Below are 10,564 nucleotides of genomic sequence, written 5' to 3'. Positions count from 1 at the left end.
CTGCATTTCAGTGTGCGTGCACTTCTTGCCTAGTTATCTTTTCCCAGTTATCTTTGAGTTTGAGTTTCTACTCAGGTTGAAGTTGCAGATATGTTTTTTCCTTCTGTTATTTTTTTTTTTTTGCTGAGTTGGAGGAATGAAATAGTAGATTGCCTAAAATCATTAGTAATTTTGATCATGTATTTTAGTTCTGCGTGTTCACTATGCTCCCATTTGTCAAGGGAACAAATAGTTGGTAGTACAGCAGATTAGGTTCATGAGTACTTCTGCTTGCTGTTGTAATTATTTCTAAATGTAAAACTGTTAAAGACACTGTCCCTGGTGAAGACAGTCAGTTAATACATGCCTGGTGTGATGCAGGAGAAAAGGATGCTCTCTGTGTCCCATTGTGACTTGCTGTCCAGGGTGGCACGGAAAATTAGCTGTGCTTACACATGGCATCTGCAAATACAGCTGAGGTAAGACTAACAGAAGTAAGGATTAGTGATGGAGGGAAGTGCAAATTCCACCCAAGACAAGGGTGATGTACTTCCATGACAGTCCAAGCTCTATTACTGTTTTGCTTTGAGGTTTGAAGGCTTTCACAGATCTTGATGAAATGATTTCTCAGGCACAGCCAAAATAATGTATTGAGGCAATGCTGTTGTCAGTTTCTTTGCACACTAGGAAATGAAAGTAAAATATTCTTGATGATTTTTTTTTTTTGGTAAGTGTGAGACACTAAAGAAATTTTTCATTCTGGTCTTACCCAGGTATTTATCTGTCAGACTTGACGTATATCGATTCTGCATACCCATCAACAGGGAGCATCCTGGAAAGTGAGCAAAGAACAAATTTAATGAACAACATCCTCCGAATTATCTCAGATTTACAGCAGTCGTGCGAATATGGTAAGCTAGCGTGCAAATATTTCACCATTAAAGAGCAATGTTAAAAGTTTCAATACTTGTCTTTCATAATACTGTGCAAGCAAGGCCCAACCAACTTGTGTCATTATGACTCTCCCATACCTTCGCAGTGCAAAACTGTTGTAGAAGTTTATTCTGACATTGTTGGTTGTGATAGAGCATCGACATGAAGAGAAAATATAAAATTCCCTTTTTCTTGCATTTTTGCAATACATATTTTTTGAAGAAAAATGTGGAATACGTTGTATTTAATAGTAGTTTTGCTAGCACATTGTAAACTTGAATCTGTCATCCATAACTTTGTGACAATGAATTATAAAAGTAGTAGGATTGTTTTCAGAAAAGTTCTTTTACTGGAGATAATAAAGTGTGTACAACTTGTCTTTTGGACTTTATAGTGCTGTTCATAGATCAGATAATGTATTCTTTCTTCAAAGGTGGTCTCCTTTACAGTCCTTCTCTTCAATTTCTAGTAAAGTTGTAAGGCTGCATTTATGATGGCAGAATATGATATTAGCACAGGATTTTGGCTCCACTGAAAGCTCAGTATAATGAGAATGTGAGCTGTGATGTTCTCATATGCAGTCCTATAGGTTTGGGACTTCACTTTGGCTAGGGGTTCTCTGTGGCTTTTCCCTTCAACATACTCTGATAAGCAGAGCATCTCAGAGTGCTCTATGGGGAAACATACCTGGCTTTACTTATGTGGGGAATATCAGCTCAGTGCATGAGAATTTGTATGAAGGACAACATGTCAACAGCAGTAGGGTTTGTAGTTTGTACCTCTCTCCCATAAAAAGGCAAGGGATCTGATTCTGTTTAAATAATTTCTGGAAAATAACTTTGCTTAATGAACGGTACAGTGATAATGAATGTCATCTGTTCTCCAGATATTCCTCTGTTGCCTCATGTCCAAAAATATCTAAACTCAGTTCAGTACATAGAAGAACTACAAAAGTTTGTAGAAGATGACAATTACAAGTAAGTATGAAATGCTGTGACTGACTGTAATTAATGACAAAATAACTTCATAACACAAAGCACGTCACTTTTAAGATTCTGCTTACAGCAAGCAATTGTGTCTCCAGTGCATCTGTTGAAAGTGGGAGAGTTACAGCAGGGAGGGTCCTTTGCTAAGATAAGTTAATTTTCAGCATGCTGGATGGCACATTGTCTTCCTTTTGTGTATTTGATTGTATTTAATCTGCAGACCCCTCTGAGTGTTCTCCAGTGGAGACTCCATTCTTGTGTCTCACATGCAACACTCTTTCAAGGGATTTATCTTACTGACTGAACAGAATGGAGCTAGGCTGTCATTTTTCGTCAGAATAAAGTCATCTGTGTGCAGTCCCAAGTTCTTACTGAAGGGTTTAACTTTTATAAATCCTCATTTTATATTTCTGTCCTTGGATTAGGTTATGCAGCGTAAAACAAACACTTGGTTTTTGACAAGTGAGATGTTATACATCTGTCCTTTCCAAAGTATACCACCCCGAGCAGAGGCTTTTATTCCTTAATGAAAAGATTATTGCTGTATTAAGTGATTTGGCATCCAGCAAAATGGGAGGATGGAAGTCTCTGGCAAGAGATGAGAATAAGCTCCAGGGAGAGGAAGCAACCTAAAGCAGATCTGTTGCATATGAAGAAAGTTTCTGTTTAGTGCTGGCTCATCTGCTTGAGGAGGTTCCCTGCCCATTCCCATCCTGCCTGCCCGGGACGTTTGTCACCTGAGTTGTATAGAAATTGGTTGGCTGTGTTCTAACGGTGTGAGGGGTATGTATGCTAAGGGGGCAGGTTATCACAAAATAAAGCTTTGTGGTCAAGCATTTGAAGGAAAAAAGTTTAACTGCAGTGTCTGGTTCTTGCTTTCATGGATCCCCCACCCCACCTTCCTTCTTCCCTAGGCAGGAATCTTGTACTGGTGGGAACATTATTGCTGAAGGAACTACAGCCTCTTCAGCCTATACAACCCAAGCTTGGATAGCAGGGAAACAGAGACAATTACAAGTAGTGCAGAAGCAGGACTGCTATTCAGAAAGTCTCTTTTTACACCCACATGCTGTATCAGTCTCCAAAGTAATTTCTGCTGTAGGAGAAGAGTGTATTTTGAAGAGTCACTTAGAGTAAAAGTGGCTATTCTTTGTGTTCCGTGGTGTCTGCTAAAAGGCTGAAGTTAGAGAACAGTCATTGTGAATTGAGTATGTGTTTTTTCTTGCTGAAGGATTTTATTTAAGAAAATTGAACTTTAAAATTGTAATGAATTGTTGCTAAACTGTCTAGTGATGAGGAGAGGAGCCGTCAAACTTATTCTCCCCAAAATTAAACAGTAGGCTTTCCCAAGCCTGCTAATTTCAAAAGTTCTATATGCAAATTGTGCAAGTGAGATGTTTGATCGTTCTGGAGTTCTGGACTCTGCCCCCTTTACAGTACTACTGGAAACAGCATTTTAAAGTGCCTGCTTTAGAAAAAGCTTGAATTATTGATGCAGTCAAGTTGATAATGTATCTTCCAAAATGCCTGAGAACGATTTTGGCTTTTATAATAGTAAAGGCAAATGGCTTGTCCCACTATTGGAAAAAAATCAGCATATGAAGTGTAGTGAGTCTAAATGCTTTATGCCAGATGAGGGGCAATGGCACAGTTCCCTGCTGCAGAAGATGTTGCAGTGCTTTGCTGTAGTCAAGGTTTTGCTGTTGTCTGTGAACCTTCTTCAGCATGGTATTGCAAGCATGTCCTGGTCTATATGAGCCAAAGCAATAGGTTAAATTACTACACTGTGCCCTAGCACGTCATTTTCTGAGTGCAGAGTGTTGCTGCAATAGTGTTTTTCCACCTAAACAAAGAAATGTTTGCAAATAATGTGTGCTAAATATAACATGCAAGATTTTATTAAGGTCACAGTGTTGCAATTACAAAACAAGAAGTTTTCTGTTGTAAACTTAGTATGTGTTTTGTTTGTTTGTGTGTGCATTTGTCAAACACCTTCTTTTTGCATGTTTCTATTTCCTGACAAATTTTTGATGCTTCTTTAATGCAGGCTTTCATTAAAGATAGAACCAGGGACCAGCACCCCCCACTCTGCTGCTTCCAGAGAAGATTTAGTAGGTAAGTGCTTAATAAATGTGAGAAGAATTTAGGTTGCCAAACATATTTTTGAGTTGCAAATGTGGAAAACATTTGCTTGAGGCTAATTAAAGCAGTATGAAGTATAAATGCTGTATATGGGTAATAAAAGTTCTTAAGTTGGCCTGTAAAGACATTTTTCATGAAATTGAGTCAGTTTTGTAGGTTCTTGATGTATTGTAGCACTAACTTACTAGTGTCATTTGGGGGTGAAGAGCTATTAAATATTCATTCTTTGCGTCTAGACAAAAAGCCTTCATCTAAGCTTCGTGGAAGAATATGCTTCCAAACAAAAGTAAATTACTTTTGATTTCTGAGAAATTGGTGAAGTTGGGAGTTCCAAATGTGGAGATCAATGGGACTTGTTTAATGTCAGTGTAGCTAATGGAACAACTTTTAGGACTTACCAAATGCTTATAGCTGGATGGTATTTGAAATAATTGTTTATTTGTAATCCAGTGGGTGGAAAAAAAGCCTAAAATACCTATATTTTTACATATCACTAAGAGTATATCAATAAATTTATTACGGGGTATCTCTTACAGTTTTTTTCTAATTTTTTTTTTTTAATTTTTTTTGTAACTTTTCCAAGGTTTTCTTAGAAGTAACCCTGACAGTAATTCCAAGGTTACTTGGGAGTAATGTCTTTTCTGTTCCCAGGCTCTGAAGTCGGAGCATCTCCACAAAGTGGACGGAGAAATGTTGCAGCTGAAGGAGCCTTGCTTCCACCAACACCCCCTTCACCTAGAAACTTGATTCCACACGGACATAGGAAATGTCACAGTCTGGGATACAAGTCAGCATTTTATTTAGCCTGAAAATCCTCAGATTTGTTTTATATTACCTTTCAAAACGAAAGCTTTGCTTTTAAAAAAAAAAAAAAAAAAAGAAGAGTATTGTGGTTTGTACACTGTATTTCACTTAGAGACCACTTCATGGCAAGAGAGCTTAATCATAACTATAGAAATAGTGTCACAACTGAAGATAATTGGTCAAAACAGGAAGCCTATGTCGCTCTTATGGTAGTAATAGCCAATGGGTTAGCCAAAATAGGCTTTTTCCAAATGACAGAACTTTGTCAGAATGTTAAAAGCAGCAACTTTTAAAATGTATCAAAGATAATGTTGTAACAGTTTTATTCTGATTTTTTCCTAGTTTCATACACAAAATGAATACGGCTGAATTTAAAAGTGCAACGTTTCCCAACGCAGGACCAAGACACCTACTGGATGACAGCGTCATGGAGCCTCATGTCCCATCCAGAGGGCAAGCAGAAAGCTCTACTCTTTCTAGCGGAATTTCAATAGGTAGGAGTTGTAAGCATACCTGTGCAGTAAAGGATCTTTTAAGAAAGATTTTAGCATGTTTAGTTGTAACTAAACGTACAGAGATTGTATATGCAGTGGTGTTCTATTCTAAAATACCGATTCTATTCTGGAACAAACTTGAGAAATGTAGGTGCAGAAAGGTAGCTTAAATTGTACAGCTGGAACCACAACCTAACAAATTATGAACAGAAAGAACGTTTTCTTATATCCTCTTTAATGACGCGACCACTGTTACCTTTGTCTTCCTTCATGGGAGTGAAGGGAAGCACAGGACACCTCACCTCCACAATTCAGTCCAATTTGGAAAGGTTTTAACCTAAAAAATTGACAGAACTGTCAGTTGCTGTTAGGCTTTAGGAGCATAACTGATGAACGCTTTTAAGTTGTCTTTTCAGGAATAGGTAACAACTTAACCTTCAGATACCAAGATGACATCTATTTTGACATTTTGAAGTCATTTATCTTCAAATGTTTAGGGTATTCTTTTGAAAACTTCTGCTTCCTGAGTTTCTTAGGGGCCAGCAGTTGCTCCTTATTCCTGTTGCCCTCAGAGACTTAAAGGAGAGGATGGGAAGAGGAAGGCAGGTGCCTCTCAGATCCATCTAACTGCAGCCAGAGTTGAGATATGAAACTTGTGTCACAGTCCATTTTCTCAAAATGATTTGCCCGATAGAATTAATTGGTATTCAGTTTTTACAGTAATAGTTTTTTTGGACTTATATATATACACACACTTTTTTTGGACTTAATTTTAAAAACCCATTTTGCTTTTTAGCCTTCATGGGGAGAAACAAGGTCATGCAATTCAGAATTATGCATTTTTCAGTAGCTGCTGATGTATTTTACCAAGGAGAAAGACTTATTCTGAGCAAACACTAGATTTTTCATTTGAAGAAGTCAAATATATAGATGCATTTAAAAAAAATAAATATATGCTAATAAGAGAGTCAGTGGAACTAGCTTAGATCAGAGTAGCTTGAACCTTTTCACATCAGAAAGCTTCCACAATTAAATGTGCGTTGCTTGCCTATTTTCTGTAGATTGTCTGCTCTGGCAAGGCTTGTCATTTCAAAATCATGAAGCGGGCATGGCAGTACTTAAGCATACAGACAGTTTGTATTCTCTGGAATTACACCATACAGGAAACAGAAGCTCCTCCTGCAGTTCCGATTTTCCAAGTACAGTCTTCTCAGTATTATGCAGGATTTAGGGGAAAATGCAGTGCAGACTTTGGGATACTGCTAGAGATGCAGCATTGCCTTTTTCTTAGAGCAGTTGATTTGTATCCTTCAGTTAGTGCCTTAGTTGTTTTTTCTTACTGATGTTTCTCTCTAAATAACATACGATACTTCTTTCCAGTTGACCCATTTTTCAGGCTAAATTGTTCTTTTACCTCCACCATAGTTTACCAGGAAGGATTTTGCCAGAGTTCACAGTTTTGCATGAGATACGATTCAGAACCCGTTGCCATTTAGAAGTTTGGGAGAATACAGGGTTTTCCTAGTTTGTGTCGTCTCTGAATTTCTGACACTTTATTTTTTTTACCTTGCTTGGCTCAGGCAGAACCCTGTTGACTTGCTGTAGTCACCCTTAACAAGTTGGAACAAAATTGCCCCTTCAGAAGGCTTTTATAAATCACTTGTAAAACGTCAAACTTACATGTTTGTGGAAGATCATCATTTGTGGGTAGAACTCCCCCTGTTCTATTCTCCTCCACCTCCAACTTCCCCATACTCAGATATTTAAGTTTTTAGCAATCTTTAATTGTTTTTGCTAACATCGCCATTGTATTTGCCACTTGTTGATTATGAAAATTTCTGTGATGCAAAAGAGGAATAGAGAAATACGTAGAAAGATTATGTTCTGGAGTCTTGCAGTTTTTATTAATGAAGAATTCTTGGAAATGCAACTTGTCTGGCATTCTGTACTGCTGCTTCAGCAGTATTTAAGGAAGTTGATTGAAGCTGCTAAGTTTCTCCATCAGGTTTGAAGTAGTCTGTTTACTCAGTACTTGGAAATCATACAGTCACTGCAGCAGAGGTGGTTTAATGTGTTCTGCACAGCTTCAAAAGACGGACAAGAAAACTTCTGAATCTGTGTACTGAAAAGAGTGTTATTCCTCTTTCTGCCCATAAATGTGGATTTAAACCTGTTCCTCTAGAAACAGGACAACCTTTTCTTAGATAAAAGCCTATACAAGACTTACATTTTTGGATAAACGATTCCTCTTCAAAACAGACAGCGTTTCTGATATGCCAGTAGCTTGAATGTGACCTTAGTGATGACTGTAATATTACTTTAAATCACCATTTTGGACCTTTCCAATCCTTGGAGGACCTGATATAATCTGCTTCTAGATCAGAGATCAAAAAAGCAGCAGCGTAACAACAGCTTTTTATGGGATGATTATGTGCAGCAGTCTACATTTATGTTATCTAAATCATTAGAGCATGCAAGTCTGTGCATCTTTCTCGTCACACCCTTTGTCAATCATCATTGCTGTTAACAGATTACTGTAGTTCCTTTACAATTCAGTAAAGCAATTTGTAGAGACATTACAAAGATTCTTCAGTGTACTGCGCTTCTTCAGATACATAAGGACTTGGTCTAAACAGTTCTTGCTTCTAGAATTTATGCTAGGGTAAGGGAGCCATACATATATCTGATTCTGTTGCCATTTTACTTTGAAATTTGTTTTCTGAACAGAAGTAAAAAATTCTTCCATCAGTGCTATGAATATCCTAATTAGAAGGAAGAAACAATCGACCAGACACATACACAATGTGAAATGTGAAATGTTCACTTGAATTCAGAAATGTTAACGAGGAATTTCTTGTCTGAGTTTTGGACATTCATGATTTATCTGCATTTGAGCTAGTCATCTGGGGCTTTTTGTAATCACGTGGAGAAATAGGATCTTCAAGGATATGATTCATCTCATTCCTAGGTGGGTGGCTAAAAGGTGGTTATATGATCTGTGTCCTTAAGGCACTGCTTTTAGGTCCATGGACTACAGAGAAGCAGGGATAGATGCTTTTACTTTTTTGTGGAAGTTCATTGAGAACCTCTCACTACTTGCTATCAGTAGGTCTTAAAGCTAAAAAGGTAATTTTGTCTTGTGGTCACTCGGTTTTGTTGTAGCCACTCTATCCACACTTGAAAGAGCAAGCGTGCTGTTCTGAGATCTAAGCGTTGCTTTTGGATGGGTTTAAGGAACCAACCACCTGTAAACTTTCAGCAGCAATTCTGTGTGTATTTACCCACTGTTTCCTTCTCACCTAAAAGTAGGATAAATTAAGGTGCTGTTACTAGATCATGGTTCCATTTGGAGATAGCATTAATCTTTCCTTTATTTGTAATTTTTTTTTTAAGAATCCGGTTTTCTAGCGCTACCTCAGTTGCTTATACTTTCTCTTGTTTCTTCTCGTGTTCACATATCCTCCAGTATCTCTGCAGCAGCACACCTTTATTCATGGTTTTAGGAGTTTTGGATTTCCACTACTTACAGTTTGGCCCAGCTATATTACTGCATTTGTTTTGCAAAGCTGAATTTGTTTACAATGACTTGTTGTTCAAATAAGTCTGCAGATGTAAAGGAAGTATGTGAAATAACCCTCTCTTCATATGTTGCTTCTGTGTGTTTTTTTCTCCTCTTATGCTACCTAACATACTGGATGCCAAGTAATTTTGCCTGGAAAGCTTTTAAGCATGCAGTTTCACAGGTACATCACTTCAGATACAGAAGTATTAACACAGAAAGAAATGGCTGAAACAGAGAATTTAATCTTAGGTGCTTAACAATTCAAAGAAAGCATACTTGTTTGTTTATATTTGTAGCAGTTTTGGATGCAAATTCACTTCTAACTTTGGTGTGTTCTCTTCCTCAAATCATTTCTTTCTTCCACTTATTTTTTTCTAGCCCACGCTGCTGTGGATGAAAGCTCTGGAAAACTTAAGGCTCATGAACATTTGCTTTTGTTTGTATGTTCCAGTCACTTAAGGATAACTCGATCCCTTATTTGAATGCCATCAGAAAAAAATAATGCTGTAGAGTGAAAGAAAGGCATTTAAAATCAGTGCAAATTAATGTAAGAAAGTGCATTTATAAAAACAGTATATTTTGCAAACCTAAGCTGGCATAAAATGCTTACAAGGCTATCAAAATTTTAATGAATTCCTCTATTAAGTCACCATCTTGAAGTACTTGAATTCTACAAGGGATTATATTTCTCTTTAAATAAATGAAGTATAGGTGTAGGTATACAGTGTATGCATTTTCAGGTTTTTGGCAGCCTATACAGTAGGGAAGAACTCTACACAGCCAATGTTTGTTTGAATCTTTACCCTGTAGTACACTGTTCAGGTGTTTAGGACTCTTGAGTCATCAGCAGTCCGCTTGAGAAGATCAAAGATTGGGTAGAGTTTCAGTTAGAAGATTTTTATTTCTTTGATATTCCATTTAAATGACTATGTAGATGCCTGTCTCTTCCCCTGAATGTGGATACCCCATTTTGCTGTTGTGAACCACTTCTTTATTAGGGATAGGATAAATATCAGAGTTGTATGGTACTTTAGGTGAAAAACGCACATTTAGGTGCATGGATTTGAGAAGAGAAAAGAGGGACGTACAGGAGCTTCAGCACCCCTTGTCTTCCCCAGTCCTTACTCATTTTTGAATGGGGCACTTGCTTTGGGTGTTCTGTGATTAGTGCAGCTGTAAAAAATCCTATTTCTGCCCCATCTGTATCCACGTGGTTCTGTGTTTTTGCTAGCTTTTCATGATTAAATTTGCTATCAGTGATGATACTAGATGTTTGCGTGTTAATAATCTGGCAGCATGTTGAGTTGTTTGCCAGTCTTTACAGCATTATTATTAATTTGCAATCCCAAGCTGATTTATTTAAACTTTGCATAGTACTTACATAATTCTGAACAAGTTAAATATATATATGAAGATTTTCATTATGGTAGTAGACATAACAAGGCAGAACGCGATTCTTAGTGCGAGGAATCCATCTCCATGTTTGCTGGGCTGTACTTTGCTGCAGCAACTGATGATCAGGCCTACTGACCATTTTTTCTTATGTTTTTGCCTTAGAATTTCAAGCTCTGTCAGGTCAGTCTCTGGCTATAGTGACTAGGGCTCTGGAAACACTGTGTGGCTGGAGCCAAAAGAGTGTCAGTTGCAGATTTGAGAGAGGGAAA

The 10,564-nt window shown here is 37.6% G+C and overlaps 1 protein-coding gene across 3 annotated transcripts in view; it reads left to right on the top strand.

Annotated features, from left to right (window-relative positions):
• Positions 1 to 10,564, top strand: part of RALGPS2 (Ral GEF with PH domain and SH3 binding motif 2) — a 143,949-nt gene that overhangs the window by 107,578 nt on the left and 25,807 nt on the right. For all 3 annotated transcript variants that reach the window (XM_082766206.1, XM_082766207.1, XM_082766205.1), the window contains 5 exons: positions 753 to 890; positions 1,799 to 1,889; positions 3,946 to 4,013; positions 4,692 to 4,827; positions 5,187 to 5,338. In XM_082766206.1, coding sequence (XP_082622332.1) covers positions 753 to 890; positions 1,799 to 1,889; positions 3,946 to 4,013; positions 4,692 to 4,827; positions 5,187 to 5,338 — 585 coding nt within the window. The remainder of the gene's footprint in view (positions 1 to 752; positions 891 to 1,798; positions 1,890 to 3,945; positions 4,014 to 4,691; positions 4,828 to 5,186; positions 5,339 to 10,564) is intronic.

The sequence above is a fragment of the Aythya marila genome (genome assembly GCF_965140915.1).
Source record: "Aythya marila genome assembly, chromosome: 8".
Taxonomy (NCBI): Eukaryota; Metazoa; Chordata; class Aves; order Anseriformes; family Anatidae; genus Aythya; species Aythya marila.
The sequence above is the reverse complement of the archived record's forward strand: the minus strand, read 5'-3'. Positions and strand labels throughout refer to the sequence as shown.